General features: G+C 37.6%; 2 protein-coding genes across 2 annotated transcripts; one reads left to right on the forward strand and one right to left on the reverse strand.

Moving 5' to 3' along the window:
* Positions 1-1,413: 1,413 nt before the first annotated feature.
* LOC146887303 (uncharacterized) lies at positions 1,414-7,364 on the forward strand. The gene is made up of 4 exons (XM_085672092.1): positions 1,414-1,460; positions 1,987-2,067; positions 2,325-7,053; positions 7,179-7,364. The coding sequence occupies exons 1-4, from the start codon at positions 1,414-1,416 to the stop codon at positions 7,362-7,364; spliced, it is 5,043 nt and encodes a 1,680-aa protein (XP_085528218.1).
* A 7,576-nt stretch (positions 7,365-14,940) lies between these two features.
* On the reverse strand, positions 14,941-16,261 carry LOC114182323 (secoisolariciresinol dehydrogenase-like). Its single transcript, XM_028069179.2, has 2 exons — positions 16,109-16,261; positions 14,941-15,974 (listed from the first exon to the last, which is right to left on the reverse strand). The coding sequence occupies exons 1-2, from the start codon at positions 16,144-16,146 to the stop codon at positions 15,197-15,199; spliced, it is 816 nt and encodes a 271-aa protein (XP_027924980.1). The 5' UTR covers positions 16,147-16,261; the 3' UTR covers positions 14,941-15,196.
* Between the last annotated feature and the right edge of the window lie 3,413 nt (positions 16,262-19,674).

Consider the following 19,674-nt stretch of genomic DNA (forward strand, 5'->3'; position numbering starts at 1 on the left):
TATTTTTTTATTTTTTAATTAAAATAAAATAATAAAATAGTTTTTTTTTTCCTTAAAAGAAAAGTAGTTTGTCAAAGTTTATAAAAAAAACTTTGTTAAATAATCATTTTCGTTGTAATTTATATGATAATTTGATAGGTTAACACTTTTTTGTTGTTAGTCATGTTTTCTGACATTATAACTTAATTAGTAGAACAGATGTAAGGGTTTTTGCAAGGCTAAAAGAAAGGCTGACTGATTCAGATTGAGTCTATCCCATTTAATTTTTTAATCTTTTTTCTTTCTATAAGGTTGAAATAACCTATATATTTCCTATATTTAATTCGCTTTTCCAGTCTAAAAAAGGCCAAAAACTTATTTTAATAAACAAAAACAGACGTTAATTATCATTCAATAGTGTTGTTGAATTTGCATCGCAGTAGATCTAAAACCATGGATGTTATACAAAACGTTGACTTTTTATAGTCATTTCCAAATATTACTTTTTAAAATTTTTCTTAATTTAGAAAATATGTTCCAGATATCAATCCAATGTTGTGTGCCATGTGAAGTAGTAGAGTCATGTATAATTACTTGTTAGTATTTTATATTTGTTTTAATGTTCTTTATTTTGTTTAATGTAATCCCAACATTTTTTTAAATGAATTAATTTTTTTTAAATTAAAATCAAATTTAATTTTTATATAAATGTTATTTTAATATTTTTATTAAATATTTTTGGTTTAAGATTAAAGATGATTTAAAATTAGAACAAAAATTTTAAAAAATGGAAACTAATTTTAAGAGCATAATTATTATTATGATAAAATATTGTCCGTTAATTATTTAAATGATGTTAAGAAAAAGATTAAATTGAATAAAATTGAAAAAATTTAATATTAGTTTAAAGAAAAATATTAAGACTAAATTAAATAAACTCAACGAAGACAATTTAATAATTTTATATTTTAAAGATTTTATATTACGTAATTTTATTTAAAATAATTAGAAAATATAAAAATATAAAAATATTCAGGAATACGTATCCAAGGATATTTACATGTATAAAAAATGTGTGGGTATTTTTTATAAGTACATGATAGGTAATGGGGTGAGTAAGGGGACAAAGTTTTTTGACGATTCAAATATGGATAATTTACTACTTATATTCAATTGGACTTGTCTACACTTTTAAATAATATAAATTAAATTTGAAAATAATTTTATGATTTTTAACTTTTAGAATAATATTCTTTTATGTCATGATAGAGTTCACTTTGATTTTAATCTTGTCGCATTTTGACCATTTGAAAGCTAATTTAATATTTTTAATATAATAAATTATCATACAAGCACATGGCCGAGTAGTACTCGGCCCAATGAGAAGAAAACTGGCCGGGATCATCCCGGCCCAGATGAGGGCGTCCCTACGTGATGGTCCAACCGCGAGGACTTGGTTCCAGTGCAGCGTTGGCAGTCCAGTAAGCGCAGCGGTCGTGTACTTCCCGTCCTCGTGGCTGAGTACACCCCGGCCTAAGGGGCAGTAGGCTGAACACGCGTTACAGAGGGGCATCATGCCATCAAACCTCAAGAAAGGAAGGATTTGATATTGGAAAAGTACAGACGGTCAAGAAAGGAAGGAGTCAATATTGGAAAAGTACAGACGACCAAGAAAGGAAGGAGTTGATATTGGAAAAGTACAGACGGCCAAGAAAGGAAGGAGTTGATATGTACAGATGAACAAACTCTGGAATGGAAAGAGCCGATCTTTATTAAAAGCACAAAAGAACAATTCCTGCCAATAAGGAAAGAGCCGATGCGTGCAACCTCAATCGAAAAGGAAGGAATCGATCCTCAAATACAAACGGCCCACAAATATTAATAACAGGTCCATTAAGAAGTTAGTATAAATTAAGGCCTAGTGAACAGGTAAAGGTATACTTTTCTGATTAACCTACTACTACTCATATCAATCACTCTCTAACTTGAGCGTCGGAGTGCCTACAGGTACCCCCACCCTCGGAGTGCAGACGGCTGGGAGGCTCAGGAGGAGTCCAGGAAGGAGCAGGAGGATGTTCGACACAGAGGGTACTTGAGATCGTCTGGTTCCGCACCTAAATAGTATCGATCAGGTACAATTGGCGCCCACCGTGGGGCCAGACAATTCTCAAGTAGGATGGTTTCGACAAGAGCTGCAGTCGATCATAATTCAGTAGCAGCAGAGATGCAACGAGAGATGAATCGCCAGTTGGAAGAGTTAAGGCGCAAGAACCAAGAAGAGTTGAATGCCCTAAGAGAGGAGAACCAACGGATGCGAGCGCAAATTGAGCAGAATCCCCCCACAGGGAGGAATCCCGCAGCAATGAAGAGGGAGGGGATGGTATCGGACGAAACGAGTCCCGAGCACAAACCGCCACCAACCAAACAGAAACAAGGCCCAGAGCAGCCAGACGCCACCCCTTCGTGGACGGGATCATGGAAGCAGAACTTCCCGCGCGCTGGAAGGGGTTAACTATGAGCCAGTACGATGGCACTACTGATCCAGAGGAGCACGTGGACGTTTTCACCACCCAGGCAGGGTTGTATACCTCGGACGACACAATCCTCTGTCGTGTTTTCCCAACATCCCTAAAAGGGCATGCACTCAATTGGTTCACATGGTTGCCGCCCAACTCTATCGACTGCTTCGATACGTTGGCCACCCGTTTCGGCATACAGTTTGCCACTAGTAAGCCACACCACCTTACTTCTCTGGCATTGGTAAATATACGACAAGAAAAAGGAGAGTCTCTGCGGGAGTTTATGGAACGATTTGGAAAGATATCCTTGAATATCTCTAATTTGAATCCTGAGGTCGCCATGCACCACTTCATCACAGCACTAAAACCTGGCCCTTTTGTTGACAGTCTATGCAAGAAGCCCGTGAGCAATCTAGACGAACTTCGGACCAGGGCCACAAAATTCATGCAGATGGAGGAATTGAAAGAGTTTCGCAATACAACTCGATCGGACGCACAGGAGAAAAGGCACCATGATAGGGAGCGAGCGTTAGCACCCCGATCCGGCCACAGGTTCAAAGACTCTAGGCAGCCGAAATACAACAGGTACACACCACTCGTGTCCAACAGGGCAAGAATTCTGGAAGAAGCACTGAACACCGATTTGATAATAGCCCCTCGAAGGGCCCCGACTCCCCCGAACGCCGATACCACCAAGCATTGTCGGTATCACCGAAATTATGGGCACACAACAGAGGAATGCTTTACCTTGAAAGACAAAATCGAGGAACTGATACAAACAGGGCACCTAAGAAGATTCGTAAAACGGGAAGGCGGGGGATTCTCCTCAAGGGGAGAACGAGAAAAGCGCTACGAGGAGCGACCACGAAGGACGTCAGAGTACCGAGATAGGGAAGGAGATAGTACCCGCAGAGGAGCCGAACCCAAGAAAGATGAGGAGCGGGATACGAGAGAAAGGCCACTAAGAGGAGTAATCAATTACATTTCCGGAGGTTTCGCGGGAGGTGGAGCCACTACGTCTGCAAGAGAGAAGTATGTGCGAGCAATCCAGAGTGTTAACGCTGTGACAGTATGTCCCAGACGGCACATGCCACCCATCACGTTCCGAGACGACGATTTCCAAGCGATCGACCCCCAGCATGACGACCCAATGGTGATATCAGTAGAGATCGAGGACTTCGCGGTCAGGAAAACCCTGGTGGACCCAGGTAGTTCGGTGGACATCCTATATTGGGGCACTCTCAGGAAACTGAAAATTCCAGAAGAAGAGATCCAGCAATACTCAGAGCCGATCGTGGGCTTCGCAGGGGAGCGAGTGAGTACGAAAGGCTACGTCGACTTATTCACCAAGTTCGGAAGAGGAATGGTAACACGAATGGTAAAAATCCGGTACCTTATTGTTGATGCTCACACCTCTTATAATATTTTGCTAGGGAGACCCTCGTTGAATATGCTTGGTGCAGTAGTCTCCACATATCACTTGGCCATGAAGTTTCCATCCGCCTCAGGAGACATAATCACAGTGCATGTAAACCAACCAACTGCTCGCAGGTGTTACGCGGACAGTCTGAGAGAAAGACCCGAGTCTCCTCCCAGGCGAGCAGTGAATAACGTTCAGAAGGTCCCAGGGGAAGCAGAAGTAGACCTGGATCCTCGGGTCAGCAGCGAGGAGAGGGTGGAACCAATCGAAAGCACAGAGAAATTCCATTTCGATGAACAACGATACACCCATGTAAGCAGGACACTTGTAAAGACCCCCGAGATGCGGGAAGTGTTACAGAGGAACGTTGATTTGTTCACCTGGAGTGCGGTCGACATGCCAGGCATCGACCCAAGAGTAGCCAGTCACAAACTGTCTATTTTTCGGGAAGCTTGGCCCGTTGCACAGAAGAGAAGAAAAATGGGTGGAGAAAAAAGGGAAGCAGCCAGAGCAGAGGTACAGAAGTTAATTTCAGCAGGCTTCATCAAGGAGGCCACCTATACGACCTGGTTAGCCAACGTAGTGTTGGTAAAAAAGGCAAATGGGAAATGGCGGATGTGTACAGACTACACCAACCTCAACAAGGCGTGCCCTAAAGACACATACCCTCTCCCAAGCATCGACAGATTGGTAGACGGTGCAGCTGGACACAGGGTGCTCAGTTTTCTGGATGCGTACTCTGGGTACAATCAGATTCCAATGTTTCCTCCCGATAAAGAAAAAACGGCATTCATCACAGAAGAGGCTAATTTTTACTATGAAGTCATGCCTTTTGGGCTAAAGAATGCTGGCGCCACATACCAGCGGTTAATTGACAAGGTGTTTCGTCATCTCATCGGTAAATGTATGGAGGTCTACGTCGACGACATGGTAGTCATGTCAGATTCACTCGAACAACACGTCAAAGATTTGGAGGAGGTCTTGGCAGCTGTACGGAAGTATGACATGAGACTGAATCCAGAAAAGTGTGTTTTCGGGGTTGCAGGCGGAAAGTTCTTGGGTTTCATGTTAACCCACAGGGGAATAGAGGCCAACCCCGATAAGTGCCAAGCGGTTGTCAACATGAGGAGTCCATCCAACATCAAGGAGATACAGAGATTGGTAGGGAGGCTAATTGCGTTGTCACGTTTTATGCCTAAATTAGCAGAAAGAATCCAGTCGATGCTGAAGCTCCTGAAAAAAGCACAAAAATTTGTATGGGATGAGGCTTGCGAGCAATCTTTCCAGTCACTAAAGGAATATCTGTCTTCTCCCCCAGTACTACAGAAGCCTAGCAAGGGGAAACCCCTGTTAGTATACCTAGCCATCTCTACCAATGCTGTCAGCGCGGCCATTGTACAAGATCATGCAGGGGACCAGCAACCCGTATACTTTGTTAGCAAAGCCCTACATGATGCAGAACTGCGGTACCAGACAGTGGAGAAGGTAATCCTAGCACTTGTGATAACAACCAGACGACTGCGACCGTACTTTCAGGGGAACGAGGTAATAGTCAAGTCTGACTACCCCATACACAAAGTCTTGAGGCGACCCGACCTAGCCGGTCGAATGGTCGGGTGGTCCGTGGAACTATCTGAGTATCATCTTCGATGTGAAGCCCGAGGGCCGATCAAGGGGCAATGCCTGGCAGATTTTGTCAACGAATTAACGGGAGATCCTGACGTACGCGAGGAAGGTTGGATCCTGTCGGTGGATGGCTCCTCAAACGCGAAAGGCGGGGGCGCTGGGATTGTTTTGCAAGGACCGAATGATTTACTACTCGAGCAAACTTTGCGCTTTGGCTTTAAACCCTCTAACAATCAGGCAGAATATGAGGCATTGATCGCAGGGTTGACCCTCGCAGCAGACATGGGAGCAGATACAGTGACATGCCGAACTGATTCACAACTGGTCGTAGGACACTTGGACGGCACTTTCCAGGTAAAGGACCCCCTCCTATTACGATATTATCACGTTGTGCAGGGCATGTTGAACAGATTCAGAACAGCAAGCGTAAAGCATGTTGATAGAGCCCAAAATGCCAGAGCCGACTTGCTCTCGAAGTTAGCAACTACCAAAGTCAAGGGACAACATCATACAGTGATCCATGCCACACTCGACCGTCCTACTATAACTTTGGCAGAATGCAATACTGCTGAGACAGTCGCACCAGAGGAGAAAGGGTGGATGACTCCCATTATACAGTTCATTCAACACGGTGACACAGATGGAATTGATGACCCTATCATGCGCAGGAAAGCTTCTCGATTCACTTTGGTTGGTGAAGAATTGTACAAACGGGGTTTCTCCAACCCTCTGTTAAAATGCGTCACAAACCACCAAGCCCAGTATATTATGGAAGAGTTACACACGGGAATTTGCGGCTTACATTCAGGATCGAGAACCATGGCAGCTCGGGTACTTCGAGCAGGATACTATTGGCCGACTGTCAAGGAAGACTGCAAGAAGTACGTAAGGAAGTGCGCCCAGTGCCAACAGCACGGTAATATGATACATCTCAAGTCAGAGGAGTTGCACGGTATTACCTCCCCTTGGCCTTTCGCCAAGTGGGGCATGGATATTCTAGGGCCCTTCAGCCCAGGGAAAGGTCAGGTAAAATTCTTGTTGGTAGCTATAGACTACTTTACTAAATGGATTGAGGCGGAGCCACTGGCCCTGATCACGGCCCAGCAGGTACAAAAATTTGTCTGGAAGAATATAGTGTGCAGGTTTGGCATACCAAGCATCGTCATAACGGACAATGGTAGACAGTTCATCGACAAGGGGCTAGCTGAGTTCTATAAGGGACTCCATATACAACATATAACCAGCTCAGTCGAACACCCACAAACAAATGGGCAAGCCGAAGCAGCGAACAAGGTCATACTGCGAGAACTTAAAAAGAGGTTGGGAGATGCCAAAGGAAGGTGGGCTGACGAGTTATTAGAAGTCTTATGGGCATATCGCTGCACCCCTCAGTCAACAACACAAGAGACACCCTACTGCTTAGCATATGGAGTAGACGCAATGATTCCGTCGAGATTGGAGAGCTCTCTTTACGGCGCCGCCTGTTCGACGCGCGTCTTAATAAAGAAAGTATGCTAACAAGCCTGGACCTGGTTCAAGAGCTCCGAGATCAAGTTCGCATTCGGGAGGAAGCATCTAAACTAAGGGCCCAGCGCCGCTATAATACTAAAGTCAAACCACGATCTTTTCACCAGGGAGATCTAGTATGGCGTATGGCAAGTGCCGCTCGGAAGCACGAGGGGAAGTTCTCGCCCAATTGGGAAGGACCATTCCGAATCAGCGAAGCCGTGGGGAACGGCGCATACAGGTTGGAGCACCTATCCGGTGCCCCTGTCTCGGCCACCTGGAACGCCTCACATCTCAAGTTTTATTACAGTTAGTTTGCCAAACATTTATTTTTCAGACTCTTTCGTGATTTTGATTGCGCAATAAATGATGTACTCTTTCCTACCTTGATCTTTTTTCCCTAAGGAGGGTTTTTGGTCAAGAAGGTTTTAACGAGGCATCATAGTCATAAATAAAGCATGATCATTTCATTTTCTTATAATTATCTTGTCTATTGTCAACAAATGCATATATCTAGATCAAGAACAAATAACCGGAAAAATTTCACACTCTCTCATGGGAAAGGAAGCTTCATCGAACTAGATGATCCCCCCATACCTATACCAATGGGAAAGGAAGCTTCATCGCCCTAGATGATCCCCCCATACAAGCCAAAACCTAAGTTAAATACACAAACAAAAGCTTAAGGAGCAGATGGCGTAAAAGAAAACGCAATCCTGGCCAGAAGTGACCGAGTACATCCCGGCCAGGTACGGCCGAGTACATCCCGGCCAGGTACGGCCGAGCACATCCCGGCCAATGGCCAGCCACATCACGGCCCAAAGTGGCCGAACGCATCTCACCTTCACCTGCAAATACAAATAAGCAACATACAAAGAGGTACACGCAACAGATGCAAACACAAAAGTCTAAAACAAAGTTCAAAGCACCACATCCAAGCATATAATGTGTGTTAATACATGTCCAACAAATAGAAAAGTAAAGCTCGCGAAACAGTTTTTAAAAGTACGAAAATACAAAGTAACATATCAATCCTCGGGGGTAGGTTTCTGTTGCTCAGCCACAGGAATGTCCTCCACAGCCATGACGGAACCCTGGTACACATCCTCGTCAATATTGAAACGCCCATCTCCCGTGTCGAAGTTAAAGTAGTGAGCAGCCTGGCGCAGGGCCTTGTGAAAACCTTCCTTGTGCTGGGACATCACGTACCCCTCCAACTGGTAAATCCGGCCAGTCTTCTCAGCATTATCTCTCTTCTCAGCGGCCAGCTCCTCCTCTAGACGGTCCAAAGCTGCTTGGGAATCCTCATCTTTCTTCTCAAAATCCCTGCAGTGCGCCTTCAAGACATTACGCTCTGCTAGCAGCTGAGATCGTTCATTTTTTACACTTCCCAACTGAAGAGAAACCTCTTGTCTCCTGCTATTGGACTCGGCCAAATCCCTCTGTAAACTCTCTATCTCAGCAGCCAGTTTGCTTGTCTCTGGTAGTTGGCTTAGCACTGTGTTCAGATGGCGACCCATCACCATCGCCCTGGCGTGAAATTCATTCAGCGCGTACAACACAGTCTCAGGACGCATGGCTGAAACAATCTTAGCCTCCTCCGACGATAAGGAAACCTCTATGCCTTGGTTAATTTTGAGTTGTGCATCAAACATCGCAGACAGAGCATCAGCCGCACCGTCAGCAGAGGAAGTGCCTCGAGACTTCTTGGGGGAGGATGACCGAGGAGTACTCGGCCTTGCGGCACAATCCCTACGCTTGCTTTTCTTCTTCGCCGCGGCCGGAGGCATCATGTCGCCCTTCTGGGAAGGCGCCTCCGCGGGAACACGACTAGCACTTTCCCCCCCTTTCCTCTTCTCCTCCTCCAGTTTTTTCCTCCTCAGCTCCAGAAACACTTCTTTGCCAGAGGGACCAGCAGCAGCCATGATATCTACAAAAAAGGAAATAAGCGTTAGACCAAACATACCAGACGCATCTCTATGGGGAGACAGACGAACATACATACCGAAAAGGTCGTCGCGTGGACGAGAGGAATTAAACACACCAATAATTTTCTTGGAAGAGAGTTTCGTGGGCAATTGGTCCAAATAAGACAGCACATACAGATCCTCCTGGGTAAGGGATGCTCTCGGCCAAACTCGATAGGGGGTGGGATGTTTGGTCCAGTAGAACGGAAATTTGGGCTCGCCATTCTCAAAGTAAAAATATCCAGCCCCGGCGGACCGGATGACAACCTTAAAGAAACTAGTCTTAAACCTTTTAAAAGATTGCGTATAAGACGCGAGTAGACACTGGTGGCTTTGACCCACTAGAGACAACCAACTAACCAGATCCCCCGGACGCGTACAGTAGTACTGCAAGAAAACCTGAGGGGAGGGTCTCAAATGGAACACTCGGCAGACCAGTCGGAATGCCTGAAGGGACGCCCAACTGTTAGGATGCAGCTGGGTGGGAGCTACATTCAGCACCCGTAGCACTCCCATTGTAAAATCATCAAAGGGAAGGCGCACATGCAAATCAGAGATTAAGGTAGAATACATGTAGAAAAAGTCATGCGAATGACCTTCTCGACCGTGGCACACACTATCCCCACTCCTGGCTCGCTCTACACTAATAACACGATCGTCTACTATATCAGCTAGAATATCATACTTCTTACGAAAATCAACTATGGCGGCAGATTTACTAAACCTAGACAGCGGGAGTTTCACCCGGGGATCTACCCACTCGTACCCCGGATGACGCAGGGCCGAGAACTCCTCGGCACCCACAGAGTCCTCATCGTCCCTCTGCACACTGTTACTACACGGGGAGTCAGACAAGGTCCCCTCCTCCTCAGAGTCGCTATGCCTACTGGAAAGATAATAAGCAGAGGAGGACGACATACCTGAGATGGCGCAGACGGGAAGACTAGGCTGGCGGTGGCTCACTTCCTAAATGACTCCTTTGTCTCACAATGTTAAGACCCCACCTCTATTTATAGTGGACCACTCTCACAAAAGTAGCCCCCTCATCACCATGAGATCTCGCTACATCCAACGGTTGTTGGCACATTTCCTTTAAAACTTCCCACTTAAACCACCCCATTATGACAAGACAGCCTCGAACGGCGAGCCAAGTTAATATTTTCTCTTTCCCCATAATAAAAAACAAGACTCATAAATGCATATGGTTGGGAACCTCTCGGCACCATTTCCAAAGGCAGCACATCATAGCCTCTTGTGAACTTCGGTCACTGCGAGCCTAGGGGGGCTGGTGTTAGCACATGGCCGAGTAGTACTCGGCCCAATGAGAAGAAAACTGGCCGGGATCATCCCGGCCCAGATGAGGGCGTCCCCACGTGATGGCCCAACCGCGAGGACTTGGTTCCAGTGCAGCGCTGGCAGCCCAGTAAGCGCAGCGGCCGTGTACTTCCCGTCCGCGTGGCCGAGTACACCCCGGCCTAAGGGGCAGTAGGCTGAACACGCGTTACAGAGGGGCATCATGCCATCAAACCTCAAGAAAGGAAGGATTTGATATTGGAAAAGTACAGACGGCCAAGAAAGGAAGGAGTCGATATTGGAAAAGTACAGACGGCCAAGAAAGGAAGGAGTTGATATTGGAAAAGTACAGACGGCCAAGAAAGGAAGGAGTTGATATGTACAGATGAACAAACTCTGGAATGGAAAGAGCCGATCTTTATTAAAAGCACAAAAGAACAATTCCTGCCAATAAGGAAAGAGCCGATGCGTGCAACCTCAATCGAAAAGGAAGGAATCAATCCTCAAATACAAATGGCCCACAAATATTAATAACAGGTCCATTAAGAAGTTAGTATAAATTAAGGCCTAGTGAACAGGTAAAGGTACACTTTTCTGATTAACCTACTACTACTCATATCAATCACTCTCTAACTTGAGCGTTGGAGTGCCTGCAGGTACCCCCACCCTCGGAGTGCAGACGGCTGGGAGGCTCAGGAGGAGTCCAAGAAGGAGCAGGAGGAGGTTCGACACAGAGGGTACCGTCTGGTTCCACACCTAAATAGTATCGATCAGGTACAATACAACTTTATAAAAATATATAAATATAAAAAATTGTTCATGTTTTCCTCATGAAGAAATAGGTTGTTTTAAGAAATATTTAAATATGTTTTTTTTATTAACATAAAAGTTGGAATTAGTTTTTTTTTTAATTTTAGACCAATTTAGTTTTATATCCTTATAAATACGTTGATTTAATCTTTATAACCAAACTCAGATAAGAAAATTATAAATAACTAAATTGAGTTTTTTGTATTTTAGTGTTTACTGAGTTTTTTTATTTAATGTTTATTGAGATTTTTTATATTTCAAACACGTTTGTCAGCTAACATTAAAGTATAAATGTCTCAAATAATGTAAGCAACTCAAATATATTATTGTAAAACACGTTCAAAATATCAAATAAATTTAACAAAAATTGGTTGAAAAGACTAAATTCACATATTTATAAAATTGAGAAACTAAATTAACTAAAATCCTATTATCATTCTAATTTCAATTTTTATTTAAAGTTAAAAGAAAAAAAAAACTTATCTAAGCCTTTAAAAAACTATCATGATTGAGTTCTGTCCCTCTTCTAACAAACTATCAGGATCAAGTCTACCATCAATCATCATAGTTTACAAGAATTGTTGAGTGTGAATCCAAATAACTCTTTTAAATAACTAAGATGGTTAAGTCTTACATTAATTATAAAAGTCAAACTATCATAATTTACAAGAATTGTTGACTGTGTATATATACAAATGGGCTCTTTACTGTCATGATTACGTGTAGCATCAGTTACAATCATGTCCTAGTTTACAAGAATTTTTTAGTGTGAATATTTAAAATAAACACATGCAAATATCATCAAAACTGCTTAATTTAAGGATGGTTCAAGGATATTCCAGATAATGCAGACACGTTACATCATAAAAAAAAAAAAAAAAAAATTCCTACCACTGATCATCTTTTTATAAACTAAGGAAACATCTCCTCGGATACTATGCATGTTAATGTGAATATATATATATATATATATATATATATATATATATATATATATATATATATATATATATATATATATATATATATATAACACTGATACGGTTCAGCGACTTTTATCATGTCTCATTTCTATCGATAGTATTATTTAGATGCAAATTTTCTATTTTTTATAATAAATTATAATTTTATAAAAATATATAAATATTAAAAACTCCACATGTTTTTCTTATGAACAAATAGGTTCTTTTAAAAATCCATCATGAGATTACAAATAGCCTCCTTTAACAAGTTGTCATGATCATCAAGTCTTACATCAATAATCATATATAGTGTACAAGAAACCTTGAGTGTGAATACAAATAGACTTTTATTAAATTTTTTAAATAACTATGATGGTTAAGTCTTACACTAATTATAAATAATAAAACTAGCATAATTTACAAGTATTAGGCTCTTTAACAAACTGTCATGATTAAGTGTTGCAACAGTTACAAATAATCCTAGGATCATAGTTTACAAGAATTGTTGAATGTGAATTATTTAAAATAAAATCGTGCAAATATCATCAAAAACTGCTTAATTTAAGGATGGTGTTCCACACGTTACACACAATTGATAAAAAAACATTTCGTACAAGATGAGATTAAATATTTGGTTGTAATTAGTTTTTGAAAAATTTAACCACTGATCATCTCTTTATAAACGAGACAATGCATTTGAAGGGAACATTTCCTCGGATACTATGCATGTCCATGTGAGTGTGTATGCTCATGTTGTTCAATGAACTCAATTACACCAACCTTATTTAGTTGTAGAGAAACAATAACAAGTATAATCAAATAACAAGGAAGAGTACAAAGAATAATCAAATAAGATCGTGGTTGTAAATTTCAGAGACAAAAACCCAGGTAGCAAAACAAGTGTTAAACATTAATTGAACAACAAATTAATCAAATAGTAATTTGAACACGTTTAATTAGTTAGTTCTTTTGTTTTATTTTATTTTCCTCATCATTGACCAAAAGGGATAGAAATGGGAACAAAATAATAACCCAAATAAATATTTTCCAACACTCAACAATAGTTTGTGAAATATCATCATTCTAGGAATCTAAAATTATTCAACAAACTGTTTTAATATCTCATCAATTTCAATAGCATTTTATCTTTGTTTAGGCTAAAAGTCACCATGTAACAGATTTCTTAAATTGCTATTTAAACCGGTGAGAAGCTTGAAAGGTTTGCTTTAATTTTGAGATTGGATCTATTTGAATGAACATAAGTAAATTATATAATGGTTTATAGATGGTGGAAGTCCATGAAATCGTTTCCATTTATATATTTCTTTTACCATCACATTTATATGATGATATATAAGCTAAATGTATATATTCTTGACAGGGAAGACGTTTTAACATGTGGACTAATATTCAAATATCTTTAGAATGTGAATTCTCCAAAATCAGATTTGATTGATATTTCTTCACTTCTTTTAATATTTTATCATGGATTTTGAGCTGGTCCTTTAATTTTTTTTTCTTTTTATATCATTAAGTCATGTTAACAAGTAAGACTCAATACTAATTATCCATTAATGTTAATTTGTCTCATTCACACGTGCAATTCTAAAATCATAGATATTAATTCATTAGCATTGATTTTTAAGGTCGACTTTATATAGATTTGGTTATTACTAATTATAAATAAAAGATATATTAACGTTGGCTTAACTAACACTAAATAAAATATATTTTAAGTATTAATTTTAGTAGTATTGGTTTCACTAACACAGATGATAATAGTAATTTAAAAAAAAATCCTCATATAAGATCTCAATCTTCAACAAAATACAATAAAAGTAAGGAAAAGTTTGAAATAAATGTACTGAATAAAAGAGATTGGTATGAATAAAAGAAATAAGTGTAAATAAAATAGATGAATGAGGATGAAAGATGTATGTAAATAGTGGAGATGTGCGCGAATGAAAGAAATGAGTGTAAAGGTATTTACGAGTGTAGATGGAGATGTGTGTAAAAATATTTATATAGAAAGTGAGATTGGAAAATTTTTAGTGAGAAGATTTATTATCTTTAAAATTATGCCATAGGATTAAAATAATATATGAATCTATTGTTACGAAAATACATGTGATTCATGGTGTATAACATAAAATACAAGAGAGATGCAATGGTTTAATGAGTTCATTGAAAACGTAGAACTAATAAATATCAAAATGGTAAGGAGAAAATTCACATGATATAGACCAAAAGTTAAGCCAAAAGTAGGTTGGACAGAATGTAATGTCTCAAGAATATGGTTTGATCTATAACCAGAAAATAAACAATACTTTTTGGAAAGAATTTGTTAGGTCATTGTACCTTAGTCCTCAAGACAACATTTATAGACTAAGGTCCTAAATTGTTCAAAACAATAGATGTAAGGCAGACTGACTCCAAGGTTTAAAGTTGTTAGGAAATTTTGGAACATGTGACAATTGGTGTGAAGAACATGTGAGAGTCAAAGAGGAGATTAAAGAGCACTTTATAAATATTTGTAACTTTTCTCCATTTCCTCTTTCTTCTCTGTTTTATTGTGTCTGTCTTCCCTTATTGTTGTGTTAAGTTCATAGAGGGATCATAGAGGGAGTTTTACTCGAGAAGAATAATCACCAATGAGACCTGAGTCCAACCATATAAGGTATTAATATCACTCTCAACTTAAAATTTTAAGGCAATGAATTTATGGGTCTTTATCAGCACTCTACTTTCTCATTTCTAACCAATATGAGACTTAGACTCACAGTTGAATTTCTAAGTGTTTTGCTATGATAAAACCACAATAATCAGTGATTATATTTCACTTTCATATGAATCTGGTTAAGCTGCTAACAAAAGATATATGAATACTTTCCATGGGAAATATATTGTTACATATAGATAATATCTAACTGTTTTGTAAGAGAATATAAAACTGTAGTAACAGGAAAAGGAGGGAAAATTACATACACGATATATCAATAATTTCCAATGGGAAGTATTCTTACACATACACAGATACATGACAGACAGTTGCGGAACAATAAGAAAAGCAGGGAAAACTATACGTAGAGGAGTGATGAAGTGAGAGGTTCAAACTTATTGGGATTGTGAAAACAAACCAAAGCTTGGATTAATAGTTGTAAAGCCACCATCCACAGCTAGATTATGTCCACTGATATACTTAGACTCATCACTCGCCAAATACAGTGCAGCTTCTGCTACATCTTCTTCTGTCAAAGAAACCCCTTTCAGATTTGAATAAACTTTTGAGAACCCTTCATCATCCATTTTGAAGAACTCTTGTGCAACTACATTATTAATGCAATAACATGACAGGGAATTCACTCTGATGCCAAATTTTCCAAGTTCAGCAGCAGCATTCTTCGCCAGTCCTACAATAGCATGTTTAGAACTTGTGTATGCGTGCGTTGCAACACCTCCAACGCTCGAACTCACACTTCCTAGTGTTATTATGCTTCCCTTTTTCGCTGGGATCATCACTCTAGCTGCATGCTTTGTTCCCAAGAACGGACCAACCAGATTCACCCTAACAACACGTTCGAAATCAGTCACATCGTTGTCAAGAATGCTGGGTTTACCATCATCTATTATTACAGCATTGTTCACCATTATGTCTAGCTTTCCATGCTTGGATACAGCTGCGTTAACGGCGTTTTCAACATCGATTTCTTTGGTCACATCACAGTGTACATAGGTTGCATATTCAGTTCCAATCTCACGTTGTAGTGTTTGACCTAGTTGGTCTCGAATGTCTGCAAGCACCACTTTTGCCCCATGTTTGCAGAACAGCTTTGCCATGCACGCACCAATGCCCCTTGCCCCACCAGTAATCAACGCCACCTTTCCTTCTAATCTGCGAAAATTTTGACATCAATATGCAAATGAAGTCTGAATCAAAAACCATCTAGGGTTGGAGAAGATACAGAATATAAAAAATTCATGGAGTTATATATGTATTTCACCCTAGTTCTTAATTCATCGGCATACCTTCTTGCAAGAAGGGGCAATTGTTGAATGCATGCCATATTAACCAGATCACTATGAAACAATTTCTATGCAGATATCTATGAATGAATGCTTTGAAATCGTATAAGCAAAGCTCCTTAAATAATCATGGCGAAAGGGTTAGGTACACTGCATTCTGTCAACTCTCATGTATTGGTCATAATATTGTGAAATTAAGTTAATAAGCGTGGATGTCGCAATTAATTAATATTGTATTACGTTGAAACTGAATCTCAAATTTATTAACACAATTTGGCCAATATGATTAACTTGGCTTCGTTGTGTTCACATTTTCTATTGAATGTGATCGCTTGTGTGTTCACATGGACCAACCAATGAACAGACATTAGACAATACCGGTTCAGAGTTGTTCATGTTAGGTAAAGGTTTTCAAACGTTTTTTTTTTATTTTATTTTAATGAAAGAGAAAACAAAAATAATATTTCATCTGTTCCGGCTGTAAAAAAAAAGTGTGGGAAAAGAAAAGATAAGAAAGATGAATTCATGATTATAGAAGAGAAGAGTAATTTTGAAAAATACTTGTTTCTTAATATACTTCTTTTTTTTTCTTTCTATTTTTTTTTTGGCAAAACACAAATCCAAAAGCTAAAAGCATGTGCAGTTTTTTATGTCAACATATTATTTATATATATATATATATATATATATATATATATATATATATATATATATATATATATATATATATATATTTCAAATATTCAAGTTTCTTCTCTTCAATGTTATCAGACTAGACTAAAATTGTAAAATTTGAATTGTAAAATTGTAAAATTTTGTTTATTATATATATATATATATATATATATATATATATATAAAATAATAAACAAAATTTACAAATAAGGATTAATTTATATAATAATAAAATATATTTTTATAATTCCTTAATACATAGATAGTTTTTAAAAAATTCTTTAATAAATTATTTTTTATAGAATAGTTTGTATATTATTATTTTTAATTAGAAATTCTATTTATTAGCTTCAACTTAGCTATTATATTATGTTGTATCTAATTCTTAACTAATTACCTAACACTTAACTACCATATTATGTTGTGTCTAATCACTCACTAATTAGCTTCAACTTAGCTATCATATTATGTTATGTCTAATCTCTAACTAGTTAGCTACAACTTAGGTACCATATTAAGTTGCGTCTAATTCATAACTAATTAGCTGCAATTTAGGTACCATATTATGTTGTGTATAATTCCTAACTAATTAGTTACAACTTAGCTATCATATTTATATTGTGTTTAATCCCTAACTAATTAGCTACAACTTAGGTACCATATTATGTTATGTTTAATCCCTAACTAATTAACTACAACTTAGTTACCATATTTATGTTGTGTATAATTCCTAACTAATTAGCTACAACTTAGTTACCATATTTATGTTGTGTATAATCCCTAACTTAGCTACTATATTTATGTTGTGTTTAATCCCTAGCTAATTAGCTACAACTTAGCTACCATGTTATGTTATGTCTAGTCCCTCACTAATTAGCTACGACTTTGCTACCGTATTAATTTGTCGATAATCCTTCACTAATTAATGACAAATTAGTAGCAAAATTTTCCCTCACAATATCATCAAATTTCTTGTTGTGCTAATATCTTGAGTAGAAAATTTGTTTTATGAATAGACTAAGTTTAGTGTATAATTAACTATATGAAATTAAACTAGAGCATTCTCACATAGTTGATTATGATAAAAAATAATTAATTATCTTACTATGCTTTTTGGTAGATAGAATGTGAATACTTATTACTTAACGAGGGAACTTCAATATCATACATTTCAAGAAAATATTTCATTAAAAACTAATTTTAATGATCAAAAGTTATTAATCAATATAAGGGTCAATTTAGATACCAATTATAAAATAAAAAATATTGGTTACTAAAATAAACACTATTATTAATAAAATATTATAATTGGTCGCACTGATTAATTAAAGACTTATTTAAAAATCAATTCCTTTGGTAGCAAAAAGCTTGATAGTTGAAGTTTAGAAACCAATTTAGATATCAACTATAATTTTCTATTCGTAATAATAATCATTTTAGCAATCAATAATTTTTAATTTGTAAATTGTAACTAAATTGGTCACTATAATAACTAACAATTTTTTCTCATTAAAATTGATTTCTAATGGAATATTTTTTTGTAGTGATAGAAAAATATATTTTATAGAATAAGGATGAAATCTTGTTATGTATAACGAAGAACTTTTTTTTTTAATTAATATTATATGTACAATGTTATACATATCATATAATTGGGTTGGATATAATCGATTATTTTGAAATATAGTTGATTACTTTAGAAATTTTAAAAAATATATATATTCCATTAAGTCATGTTATAATTAACTAAATTCCAACACATAGCATTAAATATTGTTTTGTATTTGTAAGATATCTAAGACTTTAAATAAGATCTTGGTATTTGCTCACATAGACTAGATCCCTATTTTTATACTTAGAAAATTTAGTAGTGGAAACAGGGTTACAATTTGTTATTTTAAACTTTCTCAAACAAAATTTCCAAACCAAGGAATACTTCATAAGACCCAAGTCAGTCATCTCAAACTTCTTCTTCGTCCCTTCTTTAAACTCTTCAATAAACTCGACATTATTCCTCAACAGATAAGGTCATCAACATACAGAACAACAAACATCACATTTTTTCCATTTTGCACATACCCATTCTTCTTAAAGTAAGTAATGATTATTTCATTCCATGCTCGAGGAGCTTGCTTCAAGCCATAACTTTCTTCAATATCAACATTTTATTTTCTTCGCCTGTTTACATATATTTAAATGGTTGTTCAATGTATATCCTCCAAGATTTCATATAGAAATGTCGACTTCACGTCTATCTCCAAGACTCCATTATGAATAATCTAAATGTAATTTTCTACATATTTCATTATCAACAAAAAGTCATGTATCTAATATTACATATAGATTCTTTTTTGTATGTAAGGCTTCAGACACCTATTTTACATACAAATTTTCTTTTGTATGTAATCCGTAAATAATATTCAATTACATATAAATTTTATACGGTACATGTGGATCTTATAGAAAAAATTGATTTTTTTGATATTGGTGTTTAGCAGCATTTAAAATTATAGCTTACTAATCTTAAGTTGTAATAATCTTAAGTTGTAAAAATTATACTATATAAAAACCATTTTTTATGCGTTTTTTGTTTTGGAAAATATATATTCCATTAATTAATGATAAAATCAAATAGAGATAAAATAAATTAACATTACCATAAACAAGTAACCATTATTCCTAATTGATTTCCTAGATTGTTTATCTCAAAAAAAGAGATTAAAGGTTTATTAATTACGAAAATAAAGAGGAAGTAATTTATAATCAGGGAAAAAAAAGATAAATATACGTGTTTATCATAATTAAAGCGCATTTTCATAGAAACAATCAGTAAAGAAATACTGGTCTATCTCACAAACATTAAGTCAAATCAATCAATCTAAGTCAAACACTGA

This window comes from Vigna unguiculata, chromosome 4 (assembly GCF_037176805.1).
Source record: "Vigna unguiculata cultivar grain cowpea cultivar isolate G323 ecotype 2 chromosome 4, ASM3717680v1, whole genome shotgun sequence".
Classification (NCBI taxonomy): Eukaryota; Viridiplantae; Streptophyta; class Magnoliopsida; order Fabales; family Fabaceae; genus Vigna; species Vigna unguiculata.

Excerpts from the sequence above, each read along its gene's own strand:
- LOC146887303 (XM_085672092.1), top strand. The coding sequence starts at position 1,414 with ATGGTCCAACCGCGAGGACTTGGTTCCAGTGCAGCGTTGGCAGTCCA. Across the intron at positions 2,068-2,324 it reads GAGGATGTTCGACACAGAGG|GGAGGAATCCCGCAGCAATG; the intron begins GTACTTGAGATC and ends ATCCCCCCACAG. Across the intron at positions 7,054-7,178 it reads CGCGCGTCTTAATAAAGAAA|GGAGATCTAGTATGGCGTAT; the intron begins GTATGCTAACAA and ends TCTTTTCACCAG.
- LOC114182323 (XM_028069179.2), bottom strand. The coding sequence starts at position 16,146 with ATGGCATGCATTCAACAATTGCCCCTTCTTGCAAGAAG. Across the intron at positions 15,975-16,108 it reads TTGCCCCTTCTTGCAAGAAG|ATTAGAAGGAAAGGTGGCGT; the intron begins GTATGCCGATGA and ends AAATTTTCGCAG.